We start from the raw sequence: 26,686 nt of genomic DNA, 5'->3' as shown, positions 1-26,686 counted from the left end.
TGCCAAAAACTCACACACACACACACAAACACACACAGAGAGAGAGCGAGAGAAAAAGCCTTAATTAGGCGTCATCACAAATATGCCATGCTTGTCAGCGTTTTCAGAAACAGTACACGTAGGTGGAGGTTATGAAAGAGAAGGAAAGTTTTACCTGGATCCTTTGTCTCGCAGGGGGGATCTTGGATGTGTGTATGTTTGTGTGTGTGTGTGTGTGGTCTTTAATGTTGTGTGCTGATTTAGTTTTTTCTTCCTCACACCAGTTAATTCTTGTGTGTTAAACCTTCCTCTTCCTCTTAATTTGCAGAAACCCTTATGGACAGCCGGTGGGCAACCACAGAGCTGGCTTGGACCACATTCCCAGAAAGTGGGGTGAGTTTTAATTTCTGTCTGCCTGTGTTGAGTTTGTTTTGTGTTCCCCCTTTTTTTTCTTCTTTAACAACATTTGTTCCATTTGCTTGTTAATTGAGCCCAGTCTGCCTTGAACAGCTCACCTCCTACTGTTTTATATCTTTATTTTTGCTGTGTATGTTTGCTTTTTTTAGATCCTAAAAAGCAAATGAGAAACACACTGTGTGACACGATGTACCAGAAATCTGAGGTTTTTTTCAGCGTCAGAACGATGCGAAAGGCTTAAACTGTAAAAACAAATCCGTGCATCTTGTGCTTAAAACACACAAATGAGCAAACATGCAAATACACAAAGCAAATCCCTGCAGTGTGTCAGGGCTATAAGGTAGGCTTTACCCTGCATGCCTCCCCAGGAGAGAGCGCCAGCTAATTGAAAGCATGTGTCTGTGTCTTTTATAATATAGGCCCTAGAGTACATTACAGGCAGGAATTAAGGTATTCAGTTGATACCCCCCCTATAGGAATGGTGAGAAAATAAAACAACATGAATTTGACCCGGGGCTAACAGCCTGACAGACCTCCCCCACTCCCGGGCCAGTGTAATTTGTCTTCGCTACGTGAGCGCATAGTCAGTCAATGGAAATGGTGGGTTTCCATGGAAACGATCTTCGGCAGCCCCGGCTCCTTCCCTCTCCCTCAGAATGGCCGGCTCCTGAATGTCCCAGCATCCATGAAGTCATATGTCACGACTGGCGAGGCAGCCCCTCTCCTCGCGCCTGACAGGCCCATACGTTCGCGGTGGGGCCAGCAATTATCATATTTGTCAGGTAGTGCATCAACGTGTTGCCGGTGATTTACGAGGTCTGAAGCTGACTCGTGGGCTCATCGTTTGGGAATGAATTGCTCAGGAACTCGACAACGTGCGATGAGTTATGCATTATTTTCTTCCCAGTTGAAATAATCAATTTCTGGGAAGCTCATTTCTTATGGAAACGAAGCATTCAGGCCAATAGGGAATTAGGAAGAAAAAAAAAAAAATCAAAAAGGATTGACTTCTCACAAGGTTATTTCCTAATGTACTAAACGTATTGACCAATGAAGCCATTTATCATCGGCTCTAATGTTATTTACCACATACAAAGAGCAGGTACAGCAACATGCAAATCTGGGCCTTGACATAGATCAGAGGCAGAAATCATGTCCATGTCATGTCATTCTTTTAATAGCTATTTTCAAAAGACAAGTCCACCAGGTATGTTAACCACAGTGAATGCTAATATCAGCTCTCTGGTTCGACGTGTCAGCACGAAAGAATACGTATAATATCAGCATCAGCTTAAGTTGTCAGAAGTGCTTCCACAGTGCGACGATGCTGACAGCAGTGCATTTAGATTGCCATTTTAATAAATAACCCACGTGTTGCATTATACATGTATGAGGAATGTTTTCCATTAAAAATGTACAGTTTGATACTTTCGTTCTCTCGGCTAAAATAACACATTTACATGTCGTGGTGTCTGAATCCCTTCCTGAGAACCGTTTGGATTGCCCTGCTGCAGTAACACTGAGCTCTGTCTGAAAATTAGTTTATCATCCGACTGACCAACAACCTCCATTTACCAAACTCTTATCAGCACCAGGGCTGGTAACAAGCCAAAATGCATTAAATGAGTTTTTATGTAGAAATCTTGTTCTATTTCTGGTCCGTAATGATTGGAATTTTCTGAACGATTCATGCGATTAAAATCATTTTAGCTGCAAATTATTCCTCACAGGCCTCATGTACACAACACACTGAGGGGATGTGTTTGTGTGTGTGTGTGTGTGTGTGTCAGTGTGAGTGTGCATGTATTGCATTTTCATGTTGTGTTTATGCGTGGCTTTTCTGTTTTGAACGTCCTCTATGCTCGGATGGTTTGCATTAGGATGCACTGCATTTACCATTACTCAACATTAATTGACAACATATTGGATAAGTGACGTTCTGCTGTAGTTAAGCAGCTTCTGAATGAGAAGTAGAACTGTGTTGTCACATCAGATAATAAATTCAATTTCCCGTCATTTTATCCTTTAACCTTCTCTATTCTCCTGTCGCGATTGTCTTAACCTGCCGTCTGTCCCTGCTGCCGTCTCTCCCTTTGTCACACTGTCTCTCTGCTGTGTCCACAGTGGGAGGAGGTCAGCGGCTACGATGACTCCATGAGCCCGATCAGAACCTATCAGGTGTGTAATGTCCGACAACCCAACCAGAACAACTGGCTGAGGACGGACTTTATCCCCCGGCGGGGCGTGCTGCGCGTCTACGTGGAGCTCAAGTTCTCCGTCCGTGACTGCGCCAGCATCCCCAACATCCCTGGCTCCTGCAAAGAGACCTTTAATCTGTTTTACTATGAATCGGAGGGGGACACAGCTACAGACACCAGCCCCCTGTGGAGGGAGAACCCCTACGTGAAGGTGGATACTATAGCCCCGGACGAGAGTTTCTCTCTGCTGGAGGCGGGCAGGATCAACACCAAAGTGCGCAGCTTTGGCCCCCTCTCAAAGGCCGGCTTCTACCTGGCGTTCCAGGACCTGGGCGCCTGCATGTCGCTCATCTCCGTCAGGGTTTTCTTCAAGAAGTGCTCCACCACCATCGCCAATTTTGCCGTCTTCCCAGAGACCGCCACCGGGGCAGAAGCAACCTCCTTAGTGATCGCCCCGGGGGCCTGCGTGACCAACGCTATGGAGGTGTCCGTCCCTCTGAAGCTGTACTGCAACGGGGACGGCGAGTGGATGGTTCCTGTGGGCTCCTGCACCTGCGTCGCTGGCTTTGAACCCTCTGCAGACAGCACTCAGTGCCAGGGTATGTGTATTTAACAGGCATTTGGGCTTTTATTTAACCAAACCCTCTTTATATGCTCAGTGCAAGTCACCTCAGTCTGTGCCCTCTTCCCTGCATGTATTGTGAGGCTCCTGAAGGGGGGGGGGGAAGGAGGTTGGAGGAGAGTGTGAATTAATGAGGTGTTGCGGAGAGGAGCAGCATACAAATATTGTGAGAGCAGAACAGGAGGGAGAGGAAGAAAGGCACAAAATAGAAAGGCGGCAGATTTGTGCGAGGGAAATGCAGATAATACGAGTCCAGAGGAGAGATATTAAGAGAGATAGGGCGAGTTAACAGGCGTGAATAGCCAAAGAAGCAGCCGCCGAGGGATGAGGATGAATAAGGGGTGGGGGTGGGGGCGGGGGCACAGGAAGTCAAAGACAGACAAGCGAAGCCCCCTCTCACCTGGGCGTGAGAAAGAGTGTCTAACATGCGCGGGAGAGCTCGTTCGTTGCCATTTGGCGGCTCAAGGTTAAACGCTTTGCCTGATAAAAAGCCGGCAGGGCGTCTGCCAGCGGTTGCGATGAGGAAGTGTAATTTCCTCCGAGGCCTCCCGTTAGTTAATCTACAGATGGCCACGCTCATTAACACCATTCAGACCAACGTGAGCCAACGCTGCTACACCGACATTAATCACTGAGACGTTTCATTTCTTACCGCGGGTCTGGCTGCTCGCTCACAGCCAAAACGCGGCGTGAGTAGAGGAGACAATAGAAGCTGGGGAGTGTGTGTGTGGGTGGGGGGGGGGGGGAACAAGGAGGTTGCCTTGGATTGAAGCGAGACAGTGGGGGTGATTCAGCATGCACTCGAAAAAAGAAGCGAGGAAAACAAACAAATGAAAGAAAATCACGACGCTCTGTGTAATAAATCAGATCACAGAGTCTAGAGCCTAAAGGTTCTTGGTGAATTGTGGGAAGGGAAATAAAGACGGTTTTCATCTCATCTTCCTCTTTGGCTTTTTATTGCGTGGCTTTAGAGCTACAGTGCGGGTCCATTAGCTGGGCTGATTTTCCTAAAAGTGCCATTGTTGGGAATTAGGGTGGAACTTGGGTTCAAACCGAAAAGACCACTTAGCCTAACTAGTTAATCATGCTCTCTCCCTCACTGGCGGCCTTTTACGAGCCCTCACGCTGACAGGACAGATGTTTGCCAGAGACCCCGCGTTTACACCACCAGTCAGGAATGTGGGAAACAGTAAAACGCGGTTCTCGGGGAGGCTGTTATATCCAGACCTTTTGCTGCTAATCCCCTTTATCTGAATCCCGCTTTAGTCTTGGCTTATGTCGGTTTATCCTTAAGACTCGATATCAGCCGATCTTCTACGTGACACTTATTAATAAGTGGCCTGGACACATCATCTGAGATTACGGCTACTTTGTGTATTTTTCCAAACAGCTCCCCTTCCGCTAATTTATGTCCAGTCTGATGTCCCTTCATTTGCATTGATTTATTAACTTATTATGGAGCCGACCTGCATGCTGGTTTGTGTTCAGTACAGCAGTGGGGTTTGGAGAGCTGAGCACTGAGCAGACACTGATGGATGGGTGCAGGGTGTATTCCTTTTTCTCAGAAGCATTCTCCATCCCTGTTTGTCTCGACAACAGCTATCTCCTGTCAAAACACTATCTCCATCTTCGTCCTCCTCCTCAACGTGAAACTTTGCCGTCATCTTGACTCTTTTTTTTGGGGGGGGGGGGGGGGGGGATTAATGTCACCCGGTCGAAAACGATGCAAACCGTGAAGATAACACCTGATGCTCCAGCGTTCACCAATTTCACATGCGTACGAGTTTTGCAGGGACCCAACGGGCAAAGTTTTTGTTGTGTGACAGAAGTGACGCCCACTTGTCTCTTAGATGCGACACAGTGCGGCATGTTTTTTTGTTTTGTTTGTCTCTTCTTAGTTTCCTCTGTATTTTTCTCTCTCATCCAGCCTGCATCCCTGGGACCTTCAAATCTAAATTCGGTGAAGGCACCTGTGCTCCCTGCCCGTCCAACAGTCGCACCAGTGCACGAGGAGCCAATATTTGTCCCTGCCAGAGTGGTTTCTACCGGGCTGACAGCGATCCTCCTGACTCTGCCTGCACCAGTAAGTCATCCTCCACTGCACAGAATAAAAACAAGTAAAAAGCCAGTGTAAGGCTGGACTGTTTATGGGCGTGTTGAAGTGAAGAGTCGTCTGTTCCCTTTTTTGTCAAGCAGGTATAACGCCTACATCTTGGTTATAGCTTGGTGATGAAATATTACCGAATGGCTGATTTTGTCTCCATTTAGGCCGCCGAGCGGTTTCACCCGGTGTTAACTTGACAGAACACCAGTAGTCTGTCTACTGGTATTCTGTCCTTTAACCGTGCATGTTCCTGCATCAACTCTTGGCAGGCAGGCAGAACTCGGCCAACACTTGACACCGGAGCTGAGCGTGTACTGTACAGCATCAATTCGGATGATGTTAGGGTTTGGGCCAAATCATTTTAAAAAGAGCAACATCCAAAGGGAAAAGTCCGACACTCGGCCGGCTCTGTCACTCCCTCACACGGTGCCTTATCCAGTTTGTCAGGGACATTGGCGTTTGGAGGGCTGACCCGGCTCCCACCGCTGTCCAGCTGAAATATTCACATATACTATTCAGAAGAGCCCAAGTAACTTACAGGACAATATCAGTGTCAGGGTGAATCAATGATTTTGTTTTTAGCTTTTATTAAATGTATTATTTCTCCTGACAACTGCTGCCACAGCCACCTGTTGATTAAAACAAATCTGGAATCAATTGTCCTTTTGATAGATCAGCACATATCCTTGTATTTTCATTACTTTGTTTTGGGATTTTGTTAATCTATCAAAATATAAATTATTTCGTTTTTTTTACTAAATTAATCGTCATGGCCTCTACAATGGTTTTCAATCGAGCGTGTGAACCTTTGTTTGTTGGTTCTTATCATTTGACTATTTCTACGAGTAATTTATAATGAATATTTATTGTTTTTGTAGCAATACTGATTGAGCAGGTGCTACAGTGTTTTGTTATAGGACAGCTGGGATGCTTAAATTATTAGCGGCTGCTTTGTGCTCTCAGTCTCAGTTTTCTGATTGAACATCGGGTCGATCAAGCTGTTCTCTCGCTCAATCTTATATCATGTACAGCACATAACTGATGCAAAATGAGTTTGCTGTTAAAAAGTGAATGGTGTCTTGTATCAATGTTCATAAGCTTTTCAGAAAAATTACATCTAGACAGTAGTGAATCATGGACTATGAAAGTGCTGACTCTCAAATATCAGTAACAGTCAGACACTGTTTCACTGATCATATTCAAGAATGCTTTTATATATAAATATCACTTTAGTTTATATTTTCTTACACCCAAAATGTATGAGAATTCAGTTTTTTCATTTCAGCTTCATGAAATATGACACATGTGCAGCTGCGTGTCAATGTTTGAAATGGAAATTGTGCTGTGGTGGTAACCAGTCTGGTCTGGTGCTGACCACAGCGTCCACGCTTGTTTTGCATAGACAGGCCTCTGAGAGGAGTCCCAGCAGTTGTGCTGATGGAGAGGGACATGTGCTGTCCTGACCGCGTAAAATCACCCCCCAGGGGCCTTTCACCGCGTTAAATGACACACATGGCCCGCAACTGTCCTCCCCAGATCCTCGTCACAGGAACACTGTGGACTCTGACATTGACCAGTGCACACAGACAGGCAGGCAGGGACACAAGCACCACCTCTGAGTAAACACAGACACACACACACACACACACACATGCACGAGCACACACACATCCACACATCCACACAAACACAAGCCTGACAGTTCTGTCCCTGCGGACTGTCAGAGCTTGTGCTAGGCAGCCTGTGCTTTGTGTTGGAAGTGGTGTGTAGCACGAGGGAGAGCCTCGGCCAGTCAATGGCCGGCAGCTTGGACTCAGCGTGTGTTGCAGATGGGTGTCCAATTAGAAGAGCCTCCACTCTGAATTGTGTCTGCCCAATTAGGGAGGACAGGGCGAGTGAAACGCGGCTCAGGGCGAGTCGACCGAGGAGCTGAACTCAGCGGACAGAGAGTTTCAGCTGACAGACTAAGAGTCTTCCCTTCTACCCCCCCTCTTCTCTCTCTCTGCTTTGAGACAGGCTAGACTCTCTACCACTGGAAGCTTAGAGGGAGAGCCCTTCTCTTCTCCCACCGTAATAGGAGGAAAAGCACGTTAGCTGAACCCATCTTTGTTGCCTCCCTCTGTGGTTATCATATTTTATCCAGGTTTATAATACTCTTCACTCAAAACGCAGCACTGCCATTTGAAACCAGGGGGCCTTGGGTTGTACTGATCCTAGAACATGATTTCCTATGATGGGTGGATTAGCCAAGCTCTACGAGCCTCAAGAGGAGATGTACATAGAGATGGACGTGGGCTACAACTGTACAGCTGTCCAGCATTGTGTATTCCTTTAAGCAACATGACTTAGTGATGAACAGTGGTGTTGCGTTGCATGTGAAGTTGTGCTTATTCTCCTGTTACCGAATTCCTTGATTTATTTATTTGCACCAGGAAAGGATTTTTCCCTGTTGTTGTGTTCTGACAAGTCTCCCTGCTCAGTTCTGGGACTCGTAAAGCAAATAACACATCTATTTGTGTAAAAGTATTGTGTAAGAAGAACCGCACTGCATAGGGAACATGACTAACACCTCACTTGTGTGTTTTTCTATTCTGCACTGCCTACCTTCTTAAACACCTACGTATGTGTATGTGTGTGTGTTTGTGTTTGTGTGTGCAATTCTGCAGCTATCCCCTCAGCGCCTCGCAATGTTATATCCAGTGTGAACGAGACCTCGCTGTCCTTGGAGTGGGAGGAGCCCGAGGACACGGGCGGGAGGAGCGACCTGGTCTACAACGTGGTGTGCAAGAAATGCCTGAGGGACCGGACCCCCTGCACGCGCTGTGACGACAACGTGGACATCGCCCCCCGCAGGCTGGGGCTGAGGCAGAGGAAAGTGGTGGTGAGGAACCTGCAGGCTCACACGCGCTACAGCTTCGAGGTGCAGGCTGTCAACGGGGTCTCCGGGAAGAACCCCATCTCGCCCAGCTACTCCACAGTCAACATCACCACCAACCAGGCCGGTTAGTAGAAGATGCCTCAATGACAGCGTGTGTGTCCACGATCCAAGTGAATGTATCGGGCGGCTCCAATCAATAACGTTTACCATCAGGATGAAGCAGGCTGGTTAGTGGAGCCTACAGCTGGTGAGAGTGGTAATGAGCTCCAGAGCAGTATCAACACCAACAGCAAACACTGGTGAACAAGCTCAGTGGGAACAACAGATGGGAAGTCCCGTTGAGAGCAACTTAGGCTACATCCATATTACCACGTTTTCGTTTGGAAATAATCTCTGTTAACACAATCGTTTTTGGCTCTCTCTGTATCAGTTCGAATCCCTGTCCATACTACTACGCCTGATATATGCATATCACATATGCCGGTGCAAATAGAAAGCCTTTGGTTGGTAGTTGCCAACTGTGCCATAAAAAATTATCTTCTTCTTTGTAAAATGCTGAATTTAATTGCACAGCAGTTTTTAGCCAAGAAAACAGGGTCAGCGACGCTTGTTGTGTTCTACACAAGCAGCCGAGGCGAATGCTGGTTGTTTTTCTTCTGGATCATGTGATAAGAGCCTGACGAATCATCGAAGGCTACATCGTGAGCGATTGTAGTTTTCAAAGTAAGATGAGCTCAGCGACATTTTCATACTTGTCTGTTTTAGTGGCCTTAAAACCCCAGAGGAGTGTGGATACAAAACGTATCCTTAGCAGAGTTGATGCGAGAACATAGTCGTGTGGATGTAGCCTTAAAGGAAAGACAGCTATAATGTAAAGTATCTGTTCTGTCTCCACTGTCAACCAGAAGCTCACTGACAATGTCACCTTTCAACATCTCCACTTAATATTTGCATCATCACCATCAACCAAACTGCTCCGCACCTTTCACAGAATGTAATTACTCTCCCAGTTAACCTGCAGTTAATCCACCTTAATGCAGTTTATGGACCCGGGACAATGACTATATAAATTGAGTCACTTTCAGGCCTCACAAATCAATAAGCTGCAGAGCAGTGAAGGTGAAACATGAACTGCTTCTCTTAGACCGCTCTGCATGAAGTATGTTGAATAATAATTATCATACTGGGATGGATTGTGTCTTTAAAAGAGCAAAAATGTTGGCAACTCCGAACACAAGTTACCAGTATAATATAAACCTCTCCTCTCTGGTGTCCATCCCCCAGCGCCTTCAGCAGTGCCCACCGTTCATCTGATGCGCTCCACATCCGACACTCTCAGCTTGTCGTGGCTGCCGCCCGAGAAACCCAACGGGGTCATCCTCGACTACGAGATCAAATACCACGAGAGGGTAAGCTCTGACTTTTTAGTTGTATCCTCAATGTAGGTCACATTGCATGCTTTATCTACTTTGAAAATGTTATTTTCCAACATTTTTGCGGCCTGTGGAAATGCTGGTTGCAGCTTTCTTTCTAAAACTGTGGAAGTGACCGACTGCTGGCTGCAGGACTCAGTCTACTGAAGCCTGAAGCTGCAACTCCGCTTCAGACTCCGCTGCTGCACAAAGAGCTGTTCACCTGCTTATTCGAAGTCTGGTGAAGCTTGTATGCAGAACCCTAATTCAGTTGTCATGGCTGTTGTTGTGAGCGCTCTAGTTTTCGTGAATTCACTGTTGTCGCGATTGACAAAAAGTCACTCACATTTATGACACCCAGTAGCTGCTGCTACAGAGCACTGGTCGCCTGTCTACTCAAAGTTTATTCATATTGAACATATCTCGTGTCCAAATGGCACCAAATTCATTGCTGCTCCTTCTTGCACTTTTAACAATACACAAGTCAAGTGTGAAGCCGTTTTTGAGATATGTCACATACAGACAGACAGACAGACTTAGTAGATAGATATAGAGAGATTTGATATCTAAATGTGCTGTTAGGCGAGTCTAGAAATCTCTATTGTTGCAGAGTATGTGCTTGTTAAACTCAGCAACTGGTGATGTAATGTGTCACTGGTATTTTTTTTCAAGTTATTGTTTCAGGCATTTTCTGCCTCATGACAGTGTGAGTGGAGAGACAGACAGGAAAGCTGGGGGTGGGGGGGGGATAGGGGATGTCATGCAGCCATTAATGGCCTATGCTGATTCAAATTCAGGCTGCTACAGTGAGGACTCAGACTTAATGTTACACAGTCAAACAGGTCAGCTACCAGAGGGAGCCCCTGGGTATTGGTATTGATCGAATTGTAAGCCCTGCTGATCAAATATGGACATTTTATCACCTTTAATGGTAAAAACACTAGACCTTAGAATTCTATTGTGTGTGTGGTTGCATGGGTGGCTGTGTGTTTGTGTGCGGCTGCCTTAGGGACAAATTTCTGATTACAAACCAGTCAACCGGTGAAGAATTGTCCGATTAAGGACAAAAGCTGTTTTTCCATTAGGAAATAGCTGATTTTGGGGTTAGGGTTAGGTTAAGGTTAGACCCAGGCTTAGGTAAGTAGTTGTTTGAGTTAGTCTTAATGAATTAATGTAATTCACTACGGCCACAAGTGACAAGGAGTAGGGAAGAAGAAAAAAATCATAATTGGGGAAGGAAAGATTTGCCACCACCAGCTACAAGAAAAGAAGCTGCTGAACCTCTCGGTCGAGTTGAAATGGTTTGTTTTATTGGTCATGAAATGAACTTTAAATACTGGAGGTGTAAGATTGTTTAAATGTTACATAAGCTGCTTTCAGACATGCACTGACTTTCGGGACATTTTCCAGAAATTTTCCAGTTAGGTTAATAAGTGAGAATGCCAACCTGCAAGTCAATTGCTCAGGAATTTTTTTCACTGCGTGCCCACCTAATACGATATCCTGGAAAGGTTTGAGTGGGATAAAATCCACAACGAGTGTGTGAGCGCGTTGATGATGGACGCAAAACTGTAAAAAAAATACAAATATCTCAGAATGAAAAAGAGAAACAAAGATGGCAACCTGGAAATCTGTGTGTTCTTCATATGTAAAAGGCAAAGTCCAGATAATTTGGGTCCGGACATTTTCTGAAAGCAACTTTATTCATGCTTTGGGGCAAAACATTAAAGAATGGTTATTTTTCTTCTGCATTAACGATAATTTTTATTTGCATGTCAGGGCCAAGCGATGTCGCACACAGTGACTGCCCAGCACAGCTCAGCCAAGGTGGAGGGGCTGAGGGCCGCTTCGCCTTATGTGGTGCAGGTCAGAGCTCGCACTGTAGCTGGATACGGGCGCTACAGCAACCCCATGGACTTCAGCACCAGCCTACACAGTACGTATACCCCCCCCCCCCCCCCCCCCCCCCACACACACACACCCTGTGCTTGATGATCTGCTGCCAGAGTTTTCTTAATGGGAGTTCCAGCTTAATAGTTTTTACGGCTACCCTAATTGGTATCTCTTACATGCAGAACCAGGCCACCTTTAATTCTCTCAAGCAGGGTTTGTGCTGTTATTTACTTATTTGTGTGTGTTTGTGTGTGTCTGTGTGTGTCTCTGTGTGTGTGTTATGTGATCCAGGTGACCCTCAGAAGTCGGTGCAGGACCAGCTTCCTCTCATCGTCGGTTCGGCCTCTGCAGGCCTGGTGGTCATTGTTGCCTTGGTGGTTATCGCTGTTGTCTGCCTTAAGTAAGTGTTTGATTTTTTTTATTACTGACAGCCTGAACTGCATGTTTCATTTTGTTAGTTAGGCTCTAAACAAAGAGGCTCATTAAACTTTAACGTGCTTTCAAAGTGCGTATACTCACTCTTGGGCTTCGGAAAGGAGAAGGAAATTCACAGAGCCGCTCCGGGAGTTTCTTCCTTGGCAGTCTGAAGTTTTCACATGACAGTTAAATGTTAGTTTTAATATGCTCTACCTGGAAAGGATCGACTCTGAGTATGTGAATGTGACTTTGTGTATGTGCTGCTTGTTTACAGGAAGCAGCGCACCGGCTCCGAGCTGGAGTACACTGAGAAACTGCAGCAGTACAGTAAGTTCATGTGTTCAGCTTGGGAACTGTGTCCTCTGCGGTCATGCCTGTACAGTTAACCCGACTGATTCAATCAATTATCCAATCACCTGATCGAGGCAGGAAATCAGTTCCCCGTTTGTTCGGGGGAGGTCCCCCGACCAGACAGAGCAGCTGAGCAGACAAATCTCAAGCACACAGATGGAGGATGTCAGCATGCAGATATAATCACAACAGTAGTGCTAAATGTGAGGCATGTGATGTTTTAACATGGTCGCTGTCTCAGTCTAACATGTTAGCACGCAGCTCTAACCATGAGAAAATAACCGAAGCCATTAGGATCAGGCAGATTTGAACGGTTCATCCCCTTTAAACCAAAGTGACCAAAAATTCATTCCAGTAAATAATCTGTCAATTCTGCCATCCTCTCTCAGCCATCCCCCATCCCTTATGAGAGAGAGAGAGTGATACATGTACAGAGGATTTGTGTGTGCTTATGAACATCCTTTAGTTAATGCTGCTAACTAAATTGCAGGACGGAAGCTTGGGGGCCTCACAACCAGAGTCTCTGCCACTGGTTCCGCTCTAGCCTGACCCTTTGCTCCTTTTTTAAATGCCCAAAAGAACATATGAATCTGCAGTATTTTTAAAAGATGAAAACAAAACTCATTTAGAATATACAAGAGACCATCAACAGCATCAGGAGAAGTCCCAACCTCATCTTTGGTTCTTTAAAAAAATATCCATAAAGATTTCACACTCTTCAGCTGGAAGGCAGCATTCAGCATTAACTTGATAGACACTGTGTTTGCTGTGCGTTTTCATGATTGAAGTGTCCTGCAGTATCTTGCACCTCATATTTGGGAGGCCTACATTTTACATGGTGTGTTGGTTGGTGTTCATGTGGGACTGACTGTCCCCCTGGAAATGAATGTACCAATCACCATCTTTAGAGTGGCTAAGTTAGCATGGCTAATGTCTTTTGGTTGATTTCATTCACTTCACTTTTCTGCCTTTTAATAACTAAACTCATGTTTAATACTATGTGGATGCTGACTCTGCTCTCTCCCTCTCAGTTTCACCAGGGGTGAAGGTCTACATCGACCCTTTCACCTACGAGGACCCCAACGATGCCGTCCATGAGTTCGCCAAAGAGATAGACATCTCCTGCGTGAAAATAGAAGAAGTCATCGGTGCAGGTAAAAAAAAAAACTGCTGTTGTTTTTGTCTGAGTGGCTGGAGAATGATTCAGGTTTATTAATCATTTATTTGAACACGAGTGTGCCATCAAGCCCTTGGGTCTCCTCTGTAAGAGAGTCTCTCTCTGGGAGAAAGGGTTAGAGTGTGCATGAGCGCCGAGGGTGGCTAGGATGGAAGGGAAAGTCTTTTTCTTTAGCTTCTCCCCCTCAAGTCAGTTTTTTTCTTGCTCTCTAGCAGCATGTTGTGTCCTAACTTCACCTCAAATGACAATCTGCTCCCGCTCGTTCAATCTTCCTCCCTGCCTCTCTTTTATGCTTTCACTCTCCCGCTCTCCTGTAAACATTCGTACACAGGCACCAAATGTAGAACCCCCAAGTTCCTTGCCCGTCCTCTGTCTCCCTACACCGCTCCCAGGTTGCACCCTCGATCGATACCAGTCACTCCCTCTCTCCCCAACATCTCTGACTTCTCCGCTTCCCTCTTCTAATCCTCTCCCACAGTTGACGCTGACCCTCAATTCTTTCAAATCAGCTCCTTCACTCCTAATTCCAACCAGTAACGCTCCCTTTCCCCGGCACTTTTCCACAACTTCCTCTTACCCTCCACCCCTCCTCTTCTTTCCTCTGCTCACTCAATCCCTCTCACCCCTTCCCTCCCTCACCCACCCCCCCTCTACACCTTGTTTCCTCGCTCCAGGTGAATTCGGCGAGGTGTGTCGCGGGCGTCTCAAGCAGCCCAGTCGCAGGGAGATGGTGGTGGCGATTAAGACGCTGAAAGCCGGCTACACCGAGCGCCAGCGGCGGGACTTCCTCGGCGAGGCCTCGATCATGGGCCAGTTCGACCACCCCAACGTGATTCGGCTGGAAGGCGTCCTGACACGAATCTGTCCAGTCCTCATCATCACCGAATTCATGGAGAACGGAGCGCTCGATTCCTTCCTCAGGGTGAGCTTGACGGGAGGTGCATGCCCCGACACCTCTGGCAGAGAAGATTACTTTCTGTTTTTTTATATCCAAGCTGAGAGGAACACACACATGCAGACAGTCATTCACCACACCTCTGGGTTATCGTAATGTTTTTCTCGCTGTAAAACACCCTGAGGCGCTCGCTTGCTGAGTGATAGAGATTAAATGTGCAATATAACGCCTGGAGACAGGCATAGTGTCTCTGCTTGACGTGAGTGACTGATGCTGACAGACTTTCCAATACACAAACTCCTGGTGGAGAACTGTCACACAGCAGACCTTTGGATAGATTTGCTCCGGCGTATTAGAGTCTTTGTACAACTACAGAATACATTACTGATCAGAGCTCCTGGTTCAGACTACCACCACCTACACAATATGCTGAACAAAGGCAGGATGAGAAATGAGGTGTCGCACAGTACATTTCCAGCTGCGTGGGGGCTATTACACGTCATTTACATTCAGGAAAATGTGTTTTCTCGCGTGGCTGCACTGTGACTACGTCTACTTACTGCAGCTGTTAGGCTGAGTGAGGTTACTTAATGCTTGTGGGGAATCGCTGCAAAGCTGTTGCTCTTAAATGCAATTTATCCTGAAGTGATATTCAGATTTGTTGCGTACGTAGATTATCGTTGATATTGTTGAGTCTCGACATTGATCAGCTTGTATTGACACCTTGCTGCCTGTTGTGACCTCTCCATAGGGTTGCACAAAGACAAAAGGCAAAAATGGAGAAATTCAAAAAACTACAAATCTTTAGGATTGGTGGGTGTTGCATACAATTTTACAATACTGACACACAACGTTTTATGATTTGACAAAAAATTTCAAAACCCATTGATTGCTGCAACATGTTTTATCATAAGCAACCAGACAACAACTATGCCTGAATAAATACAGATAAATTTCAGTTAACACCATGAATTAACTAGCCTGGATGCCAGACGAACTTAGCCCCGCCCACAACATTTTTGGTCGGGCAGTTCGGTCTGGAGTCGCTCCATTGGGAAAAAATTATGCCCGACCGGGCCAATCAGATTGTCAGGGCGGGCTTTATACGATGATTGACAGATGATCAACGGTAACGTAATCAACCACGTCATCACAGTGCCCTCGGGTTGAATTCGTTTTCAACAAACATGCCTGCCGCTGGCGAGCTGAGATGTGTAGATGCTGCCATTGAGTCTGTTTTAGAAGACATCGACAGCGCATTCATTTTGAAAGAGGAACACAGAACGTGGAGGCGACGCCAAAGCACCGTGCTAATCCCTATCGCCCCGGCGCTTGGCTGTTCACAACGGACACTGAAGCGACGCTGAACCGCCGGGCAGCGCTAATAATATCACCCGTTGATCCAGTAGATCGCTGCACGGCTTTGTGCCGGTCACACCGGAGACTGAAGCAACACGCTGCGCCAAGGCTGCCTCGCGGTGCTTCAGCCTCCGGTGTGACCGGCACAAAGTTTTAACATGGGAGTGGATGGGAGCCAGCTGTTATTTAAGGCTTGGCGCTGCGCTGAAGCGTCCGGTGTGAACCCGGCGTTAGTAAATAACTCACAATGCGTTGCTTAGCATACGTCACATACTACGTTGCTCTGATTGGTTGTAGGTCTATCCAATTGAGCGAAGAAGAATTTTACTTCCTGGTCAGTTGAAACACGCCCCATAATCACAGCCCAATGGAGCGGTCTCAGACTCACATTCTGACTAGAATTGTGAGTCTGACAACGTCAGGCTATGAATTAACATTAATTTTTAAAATTTATGAATTTTGTAAGTAATCTATCAAAGTTACCAAGCCAGTGTATTTTGCCCTTAAAATTGGCGAAAAAACTGGCATCTAGGGAAAAGCATTAATTCATTGAAACAACTGATTTATCAAGAATGAAATTAGTTAAATGTAACATGAATTTCTTCTTCCTTTCAGAACATGATCAATATATCAGTTATGTGATCAACCGAAAATTGCTTTATCAATAACATGTTGATAGTCTCTTCATCAACAAGCAATCAATGTCAACGGAAATATATTTTTGAGGATAGGACTAATTGACCCATTTTCTGTTTTCTTTCTTCTTGTCTTTTTCTGACTCTGTATATGAAACAATAAATAATTCATAAGTCAGCCTGAAAGATTATTATCAAATAAATAATGAAAAATAACTAGTTGCAGCTCTGCTTTTCCTAATATATTTATGTAGTATATGTTTCAATATTTCAATATTTATAACTTCTTAAATAATAAATGTCACCTCGATAAGAAGCTTGACCAGAACTTTGCCTGAACAAAATGCAGTGTAAGATCTAAGGGAAGCTTTAATTTGGTTAAAGAAGAACGAGTAAATGAGACGATGACTCTCGACCTGGCTCTCTGCTGCTTTCGGTGCTACAGACACATTTCAGTCTGCAGCACCAAAAGAACTGAGGTTTGACACTGAGTCCAGTTATTTAGTCAATTAAAACAAGCTAATTGACAACAATTATGGTAATGGATGAACTATTTGGGTCTAAATTGCTTTTACTGCGACAAACTCGGATACGTTTAATTGCTGCTTTTCTCTGTTTATTATTGGCAAATCAATGTCTTTAGGTTCTGTATGTTGCCCATCCACAACAAATACTAACTAGAAATAGCTATAATTGATAGTTTTTCAATATTAATTACCTTTTTCTGGGAGTTGTAAGAAAAAAACATAAGTCACAAGAGCCCAAGTAAAATAATTATATCTCAGTATATTTAGATTTTCTTCTTAAAAAGTAACAACTGATGAATTCCTTCCCGTTCGTCTTTCATTGGAAACATCGTCTTCACTGTTTTCTGACATTTTGTAAAGAAACAATTAATCTGTCATTTGAAAATAACACAAAAATGTCTAATTGGTACTTAAAAAAAATAAGACGAGTTGGTTGTACATCTGATTGTCCAGCCTGAGCTTCTTCCCTCCTTCTCACCCACTCCTCTCAGTCAGCTGTCCCACAAATAACACAAAGAAAACCACCCAGCCTGTGCCGTCCTCACCCCCCCGCTCGCCGCCAGTGTCACACAGCCTGTGACTCAAAGGAACTCTGAGTTCTGCTCTAACCAAGACACTATGGAGTTAACTTAGTAACACATGCACAAACTGTCTGAATTAGTCCCACACATGCTCCCCGGAGACTCACAGACACACACAACATATGCACATGTAGAAACACTACAGATATACACAGAAGTAACACACACATTCCAACCTACACGCCACCGTGGCTTTGAAGGCCTGCGATGAATCACAGCTGTTTATACATCCATCCATCCCGGCCTGTTTTGCTGTCAGATCTCAGTGGAGTGTGCAGACTACAAAGCAGAGTGTTTATGGTTTTGTCATGTCACGTCTTGTATTCCTTGCTTTCTTGTTGCCGAGTCTGAGAGATTGATTATGTCGAAAATTGTTTTGCTCTTGTATTAAATATTCAAGTCATAGATAGGAGCCTCGGCGCGCAGATACAGCTTTGTCCAGATTTGCCGAGTTATTATGTATCAGTATTTACTGTGCGTCGACATTCCATTGATTAGTTTTGGTCTAGCACAGTCACACATCGGCTTTCATGAGCCTTCACAGGTTTTCAGTGCTGAATTATTATGATCTCGAGTTCATCCCGCCGCGGCACACTTCATAAACGTGGAGAATTGCAAATTAAACCTTGAAAGCCCTAATATCTGATTTGTTTCATGCTTCTCAAATGTTCACATGAAAGGGCAAAAATCTGCAAACGGTGGACTTTGAAATGAGGGAACCGAGCTTTGAGCAACATGCCGCTCCAATCCGGTCGAGGGCTGACCTTAAAGTTCACAGGGGGGAAAATGTAGAGAGGGAAAAAAAAAATAGTTGCAGAGGTCTGGTCGAGATTCCAGTGTCGCTGCTCCCTTGTTTGTTTGTGTGTGGCTGGTTGGTAGTTGTTGGTATTGAGCCCTAATGGGTTTATTATGAAAGCAAGGAGTATAATTAATCAGCTAATTGGACAGCGTGTGTGAAAAGGTCGGCTGTCAGTGACTGTCAGTAGCGGCCGTGAAGCATTATGACACATGTCATGTTTATGTTGCCTCAGTGACTGATTGGCTCCCTGGTGCTTTCCCCTCCTCTTTATCTCATAAACCCCGTCCCTGTTGTCTGTCCCTCCGTATTTCACCAACATCCCTTTTTCCTCATTTTCCCTCCATCACGGATCCTCCTTCATTAACCACCCCCTCCCCCCCCCTCCTGCTCTTTCGCAGCTGAACGACGGACGCTTCACGATGACACAGCTGGTCGGGATGCTGCGTGGCATCGCCGCAGGGATGAAGTACCTGTCAGACATGAACTATGTTCACCGAGACCTCGCCGCGCGCAATATCCTGGTCAACAGCAACTTGGTCTGCAAGGTGTCTGACTTTGGCCTGTCACGATTTCTGGACGACACCTCTGCTGACCCCACGTACACAAGCTCCCTGGTCAGTATCGCGTTGTGCGCTCTGCTCTTGTGTGTTTGTTTCCTCTGTGCGTGTTTAATTGCGCTTTCTAATTCGATCCCCTTCACTTGTCTCACATAAACACACGGACGCATGTGTGACTCATCATGTGTGCCAATATTTTCGTTAGCGCGTCTGGGAAATTTGCATGTGTGTGTTCACGCGGCCTCCCCGTGTCGTTGTCTGATTGTAATGTCTCCCAAGGTGTTGACTCCATCCCCTCTCTGTGTGCGTGTGTGTGTGTGTGTGTGTGTGTGTGTGTGTGTGTGTGTGTGTGTGTGTGTGTGTGTGTGTGTGTGTGTGTGTGTGTGTGTGTGTGTGTGTGTGTGTGTGTGTGTGTGTGTGTGTGTGTGTGTGTGTGTGTGTGTGTGTGTGTGTGTGTGTGTGTGAGCAGGGAGGGAAGATTCCCATCCGGTGGACGGCGCCAGAGGCCATCGCCTTCAGGAAGTTCACCTCTGCCAGTGACGTGTGGAGTTACGGCATCGTCATGTGGGAGGTGGTGTCCTATGGAGAGAGACCTTACTGGGACATGAGCAACCAGGATGTGAGTTGCAGCGAACACATATCTACAGACCAACGCAGGAGTTGTGGGTGGAAGTTTCTCTGAGCTGCGGTGGCCATGATTTCTAGCGTGACATGTTGGACCCGGGCCTGTTCGGTTGTCTTTATCTCCTCATTGCAGATGCTGGTGCAGCTGTGTGCCTCTGTTCTAGTTTTGAACAATTTATTTACAGCCCCAGTCTGCCCACCCTCCACAAATCCATACTGCAAATCCTCCTACCCCCCCCCCCCCCCCCCCCCCCCCCCCCCCCCCCCCCCCCCACACACACACACACACAAAGGCATATTCAGGAAAGGCTTTTTTTACAGGCGTTGTTACCTGAAGGCTATCTGCACGGCACAGACATCATAACTACAGCAGCGAGCTCGCAGGAAAGAAAAAGAAATCTCTGGGTTCCTCCTCTTGAACAAAGTACTGAAGCGGCGTGTACACCTCCACTTTATTCTCGGAGGAATATCTGCTCTGTATTGTGCTTCAAAAAGAGGAGTTGTAACGCTGATAGCAATAAAGCAGAGAAGGAGCCGAAATGAAAAATGCCAATAATGTATGTATAACTTTCATAACAAAACCCACACGCACTAATGAAAGCATCAAAGTAGCGGTCCTCTATTGTTCCCGGCAGCCTTTGTGCCGCAGTCGCTCAATAAGCAACAGAGTCGACAAATAGCAGATATAAACAGAGGTACTCGTTCGACATAAAAAATCAAAGGACAAACAGCAGGGGAAGACGAGTGCAGCTGAAAGGCTTTATTGCTCCCAAATGGCAATTTTGTTATTGTTGTGGGGAGTTAAAACCCATACAGAGTGTATGGAGGCTAATGTAGTTGCTTGGCGAAATCAAATCAATGAGCAAACGTTTTCATCCCCCACTAATTGTCTCTGCTATCAATCATGGCTGTTTTGAAGTGACAACTTTGAGAATACTTGAGAAAAAATAGTTTGAGGAGTTTTGTGGAGGCAGATGTGACAGACTGAGCGGAGGAACCGGCTAACGATGGACAAATCACGACAACGAGGGATTGTTCTTCCTCTGCACCTACAAAGGCTGAGTGAGCAGTAATCCATGAGAAAAGTGAGAGTGTAGAACTTTGGGTGTTAGCGCTATGACGAGGCACCACAACAAAGTTGATCAAATCGTTCTGTACAAGAGAGTCAAATGTTCAAAATGGGTCAAAATGTTGCAGTAAATGTGAAAATTAATCTTTTGTTTTGCTCTGGTGTTTATGATGAAATATCTTCAGAATTATTGGATAGATTGGGTTGAAAGTTTGCAGAGATATTCATGGTCCCCGGAGGATGAACTGTAATGGTTTTGGTGATCCCTTTATTTAAAAAAAAAAAGTGTTGGTATGTAGTTTCTGAGACACTTATTTGGTGAAATCCTCTTCAGGTTTCAATAGTCGTCTGCAAAAAAAGTCCTTTCAGCCTCTGCTGGGCCTTGTTTTAGGTGCCGATTAGCACATGTTAGCATGTTCACGTACAAAACTAAAATGGTAAAAATTTTCAAAAACTGTAGCATTTTGGCATGTTAATATTAGCATTTACCCCGAAGCATCACAATGTTTAAGAACAGCCTCACATACAGGGGTGTTTCAAGGGATTCTAGGGGTCCAAGGCAAAAGGGACCTGGGGTTCTACTACAAACCAAACCGAAATCCCCACCGCCCCACCCCAAGATACATGATAACATAAATCATTATTCATAAATTTTCTAAACAAAGTGCATGCTCTGTATACATATTAACAATAGCGAAGTTGTAAACTTTGATTGCCAACCCCCACCACCACTAACAAAACTTCCGTTTCTGAAGGCTAACGTTGTCACGGCCCCCTCTCAGTTTTGGGTCCTAGGCAATTGTCTCCTCTTCCAACCCTGTTGCAACGCCCCTGCACACATGTAGCTGCTTGCATTGCTGGTAAATCTGAGCCTTAATGACGTTTTCCTGCTGCTCAGGTGATGACGGCAGTAGAGCAGGACTACCGTTTGCCGCCGCCCATGGACTGTCCCATGGTGCTGCATCAGCTGATGCTGGAGTGCTGGATGAAGGAGAGGAACCTGAGGCCTAAGTTCTCGCGCATCGTCAGCACCCTGGACAAGCTGCTCCGCAATGCCGCCAGCCTGAAGGTGGTGACCAGCGCCAACTCAGGGTAAGACCATGTGCAGGACTTGGTGTTACTATGCTTGAAACAGTGGTGTGTAGGAGGTACCATCTAATATCATCTAGATGTACTTACTGTTAAACCATGCTTTTGCGTCGACACTCGCTTGTGACAAGAGGGTAATTGTTCACACAACTGCTGTGGTCAACACATATAGTACTCTTGTTACTGGAGTATTAGATTAGCATTCTGCACAGGTCCTTAAATCAAAGATGGTGTGACAAAAGCAAGTACACTGCCCCTACTGTCCATGTGGGTATTGCATCATGCAGACCCAAAGCGTTAATTTCTGAGCTGTGGCTGCCACGATGCGTACCTGTGCAAACAAAGCAAGATAAAGTCAAAGTCTATCTTAAGCCTAAAATATTGCGCGAAAAGCCGAAATGACGATAACTTGACACTATTGCACTTGGTTGTACGAACACAGTTCAGCTGTTTCTCACACTGCACAAATTGATTGATGCAGCACCCCCAACCCCCACCTCTGACTCCAACATTGGAAAGGTGTGGGTGGAGGAGGCTGCTGCTCCACCAACTGACAGGCACCTCGTTTGAAGCACGCCCACACCTTAATCCTTCACTTAGAGACGCGGCAGAAGTTCTCTCACATAGTTTTCTGTCATAGTTTGTAACGCACCTTTGTTCTCCAGCTGCTTCTCAGACGCTGAATTGAATTGAAAGAAGTGGATGGAAACATTTTGCTTTCAGAAATGATGTTGCAATTTCACTTCTTTTTAGAGCAAAGCACTTCACTGGTGCCACCTTGGCAAGTTTCTTGCGAGATGTATCAGCTTTTCAGGCAATATTTAGATCAAATTTATTTAGAGTTTGAAGTTTACTCTTTCTGAGTGGCTATAGCAAAATATTCAGTTTCAGTGAGTACTCGACTATGCACAGAACTTTGAACCAAATGTTCAACTAAAAGTACTGAAAGCTACATTACTACAAACCTGTTAACCCTTTGGAAGAATCTCAAAGACAGCCACCAGAATTCAAGGTAAAGTATAAATTATAATAACAAAATATATTAGAATATAATATCAACAACAACAACAACAAATAATTATAATAATTATGATAATACATTTTCTTTGTATAGACCTTTTAACAATACTTAAAAACACTTTACACATGTTAAATAAAAAGAAAGCAAAAGCAAATAACTAGAAATACAATATACACATAATTAATTATGTATATGTATGTATAATATATAATATAGGTACATACTGTAAGTTTTTATATAATATACTTATGTAATATTTGGTAGCAAGTTTCCTGTGACTGCAATATTGACTGTTGTTTGAGTCATAATATAAAGTATTTGCATAAAGCTGCTACTGTTCAACATAGGCGAAAAATGCTTTGAAGGTTTTTACTACAGCAACAGCAGAAATAGAGCAAAGACAAAAAAAGAGTGAGGCAATTTTTTCTCTCTCACTTGGTGTGAAATCGTCTCCTGCTGTGAAGCTGAGGACCAGGACTCCACCTGGTGCAGAGAGGAGCGGCGGCGCCTCTGGGCTGTTAGAATAAGATTTCACCTAAAAAAAAAAAGACTGCCGGCCTAAAGAGACTCACAACAGCTTTCAATGCCTATTGGCTCTGGTTTGTTTTATGTTCTCAGTTGATCTGGGAGGATGCTCGAGCTGCGACACAAACGTCTGCCTCTTTTTCACTTCCTTGTGAAGTTTACAAGTTGACTTACTCATAGGTAGCCATCTATTGGGTGGAGACAGGTTGTATATCAGGTTATGTCTGCTGTCTCCAAATGCTTCAGCCATTTTTACCAACATGTTTGTGAGGCATTTTGTTATTCTGGCATCAAGTCAACAATATGATTGGTGCCGGTGTAGATGCTGGATCCTCCGCTCTGCAGGGATGTTTCATGAATCAAGCACACATCCTCCACTCTGCGACCCTGACTACGAGTTGGTTTCCTGTGTCGACAGGTACAAAAGGCAGAATTCATACATCCAGTATCCAAGTCTGGTACCAGCTCCTTGGCTCACAGTCTCTCTCTGTGACTGAGCCCCAAGGGCGATCGCTATGCCAGGACTTGGGCTCAGTGAAGCTAATTGTGTGTGGAAATGTAATGGCTGACCTCGGTTTAATTCCCCTATACTTGGCTGGATTCTGGAAAATAGGTGATAGGACAGACAGCAGCCAAAGCTGCTGATGTGGAAAAGCAGGAAGTGATGAAGTGTGAGTAATAAGGGAGATTGAGGAGAAGCTAAAAGAGAGGAATGTGTTTAATTAGGTTGCTAATGAGCTTTTTAATGCATCAGGGGAGGGCGCGCCCGATGCTATGATGGGCTATGTGTGTGTGTGTTTGTGTGTGTGTGTGTTTGTGTTTGTGTGTGTGTGTGTGCGCATGTTATGCTACGTGTCGCTGCGTGCGGATGACATGCCAATGATTAATTTATAGCCTCATCTGTATGCAACAACAAGAGAGATAGGCAGAGCGGGAGCAGGAGGAAGAGAAGGAGAGAGAAAGGATCATTTTGTCTGAGCATGATTTAGAGAGCGTCTCCCGTGTTTCTGTGTGCGTCTGATCCGGTGAATTCTCTCCGCCGCTCACCTGCCATTGGCTGGGCAGCGATTGCCGGGCCAGATAATGGAGGCAGGGGGAGGATATGAGATGCGGTGCTATCTGTAGAGTATCTACAGCCACGAGGGCCTTGAAAACAAGGACACTGGCCGAGGAACAAAGGACACTCTGAGGCTACAGTGCTTCTCCCGAGATAGCTGAGAAATATCCAGAACTTTTATTAAAACTGGAAATGTGATGAATGAGCTGGATTCTTCTTACATAATCTGCAGCTCAGTTTTTAACTCACTGCTGCTGTGTTTTATCGTTTATAACCATGAGGTCTTAGTTATACGGACTATGCAGAATATAGCAACTCTGTCACTATAAGATGGATTAAGCCTTTATCCACATTCAATGAGAACACTTAGCGCAGTAATAATGAGCTGTATCTTTAGTTTTAAGTGCCCGTGAACCTGCTGTTGACCTGCGTGGCTTTGTGTTGGCAGGGACCTGCTGCGGCTCGGAGGAACGCTGCCAGGACACAACAGGAAGAGTCCGGACACCAGTCAGGAAATCGTACGGCAACAGATGAGCCAAACTCTCCCCATCAGAGTGTGAGCTGCCACAAGTCATCGGAGGACGCAGGACGAATGAGAAACTACCTAGAAACTCTGCTGCAGAAAGAGCCTAATGTAAAATATTAAAAAGAAGAAGATAGAAGGAAGAAACTGCAGAGAGCAAGGACCCACTTTTGGAGACTTTTTTTTTTTCCCGACTGGAGATTTAATGTCCATTTAAAGAGAACTTTCCATCGCAGTTGTGTGTGTTCATTACTTGACACTTTCTGGATTTGTAAAATTGACATACTTCCTATTGCCCCCTCTCAGGTTGTGTTTGCATGTCTGCATGTGTTTTCTGCTGGTTGGGAATCAATCCCTCCCTCTCTTCCACCCCTGACGGAGGATGAGAGAGCTCACACAGATGATAGGATTCAGTGTCTACAACAATACAACAGTGCCAAAACTCTTAAAACCGCTCTACATCTGTAGATCTTCAGTCCATTGTTGTTTTTTTCCCAACCCAACCAACCAATGTTCTTTTATTTTTGCAATTTCTCTTTTTCCAAACCAAGAAAAAAACAATGAACCTTACTTTTCATCCGCTTCCTCTTAAATACCGTCTTCCATGTGTACCGGGAGATAAACTTGTTACAAATGTGTACAAAGCATCTGAGTCTTCACACCGTCTCTCTCTCTCTGTGTCGGAGGGGAGATGGAACTGACACTGTGCGGGACACGTCATGTGCATGCCAAAGTGGACGCTTCTTCATGGGAAAAGTACAAAAACCAGTTCCACGTTTACTGTTGCTTTGGTGGCATCTTGCTGTATGGACCTTTAACGTCCATGTTTTTCCTAATCTTATTTGATTCATATAGGCATTGTTTTGAATGCTAAGTTATTATCTATTATTGCAAAGAGGTGTTTTTTGCTGTTTTTTTTTTTTTTTTTTTTTACGAGTACCGGGGCTTCAACTTTTTTATTACGATGCTTGTTTTTTCACACATGTACAAACCAGACAGAAAATGAATGAGGGAATTGAGAAGGAAACGTTCTGCTCAGACCTTTAAAAAAAAAAAAAAAAACACTGAGGAGACTTTCGAGATCGCTGTTCGGCATTTTTTTGTTTTTTAATGAAAAGTGCCCGTGGTAGTGCTGTTGTTGTATCTTTTACTTTGGCGAACATGTTGCAGATCAGCGAGAACTAAAAAGGTCACTATCCACATGATAGCTCCGTGACCTTAATATTGACCAGACCTACAAACTTGGATGTTAAACAAATCACTCACTGGTTTATTTCGCCCGACATGTGTTTCCTTCAGCACGCCACCTGTCAGCGCAGTTCTCTATCTAAAACAACTGCCTGTATATAATACTGTATTTCTATTGGACCAATCTGCTCAGCATTTACTTGATCTGACCTGACTTTGGCCTCAATGACCCTTGTTTCTATGCTTGTTTGTTTATTGTGGATGAGCAAACAAATCGCAGATTGCAGTTTAATGGTCATTACATATCTGAAACTATATGTCACAATGAAAACAGAAAATCAACGTTGTGTCTGTTAAGGCAGACTTTTTCCTGTGCAATTAAAGGTGTATTAGATTGTAAAAAAAAAACAAGGAAGAACAAAAAAAACGCCAGAAAACTAGAACAAAAATAAGCATTTCTCTTTCAGTATTTTTACGATAATCATATGCAAATAAATTATTAAACGGATCTCTGGTATTCTCTTTGATTTCTCGGCGGGTTCACCAGGCCGAGGTTCCAGGTCTCTGCTCATCCGGCCGCGGGATGAAAGGAGGGAATCGTGAGTGTGTTGTACCACCTCAGTCGGAATATCACAGCAGCTTCGGACGGACTCATTAAGATTTAAGACGAATCAAAGGCCGGTCCACGCCGCTCGCCAATTAGCGCGACCACAGGACTATTCTGGGGATTTCAGTGTCGGCTGCCTCAGCTGCTGCTGGACAGGCTTCAAGGAAGCAAAGTTAATCTGG

The 26,686-nt window shown here is 45.0% G+C and overlaps 1 protein-coding gene across 1 annotated transcript in view; it reads left to right on the top strand.

Annotated features, from left to right (window-relative positions):
• Window positions 1–26,405, top strand: part of ephb3a (eph receptor B3a) — a 33,090-nt gene extending 6,685 nt beyond the window's left edge. The window contains exons 2-15 of the mRNA XM_053438743.1: window positions 308–372; window positions 2,521–3,193; window positions 5,144–5,299; window positions 7,987–8,322; window positions 9,483–9,607; window positions 11,390–11,546; window positions 11,795–11,903; window positions 12,195–12,247; window positions 13,303–13,425; window positions 14,123–14,370; window positions 18,643–18,858; window positions 19,271–19,420; window positions 21,393–21,586; window positions 24,635–26,405. Of these exons, the coding sequence (XP_053294718.1) occupies window positions 308–372; window positions 2,521–3,193; window positions 5,144–5,299; window positions 7,987–8,322; window positions 9,483–9,607; window positions 11,390–11,546; window positions 11,795–11,903; window positions 12,195–12,247; window positions 13,303–13,425; window positions 14,123–14,370; window positions 18,643–18,858; window positions 19,271–19,420; window positions 21,393–21,586; window positions 24,635–24,746 (2,717 nt within the window). The 3' untranslated portion in view covers window positions 24,747–26,405. The remainder of the gene's footprint in view (window positions 1–307; window positions 373–2,520; window positions 3,194–5,143; window positions 5,300–7,986; window positions 8,323–9,482; window positions 9,608–11,389; window positions 11,547–11,794; window positions 11,904–12,194; window positions 12,248–13,302; window positions 13,426–14,122; window positions 14,371–18,642; window positions 18,859–19,270; window positions 19,421–21,392; window positions 21,587–24,634) is intronic.
• Window positions 26,406–26,686: the final 281 nt, after the last annotated feature.

The sequence above is a fragment of the Pleuronectes platessa genome, chromosome 13 (assembly GCF_947347685.1).
Source record: "Pleuronectes platessa chromosome 13, fPlePla1.1, whole genome shotgun sequence".
NCBI lineage: Eukaryota > Metazoa > Chordata > Actinopteri > Pleuronectiformes > Pleuronectidae > Pleuronectes > Pleuronectes platessa.
The sequence above is the reverse complement of the archived record's forward strand: the minus strand, read 5'-3'. Positions and strand labels throughout refer to the sequence as shown.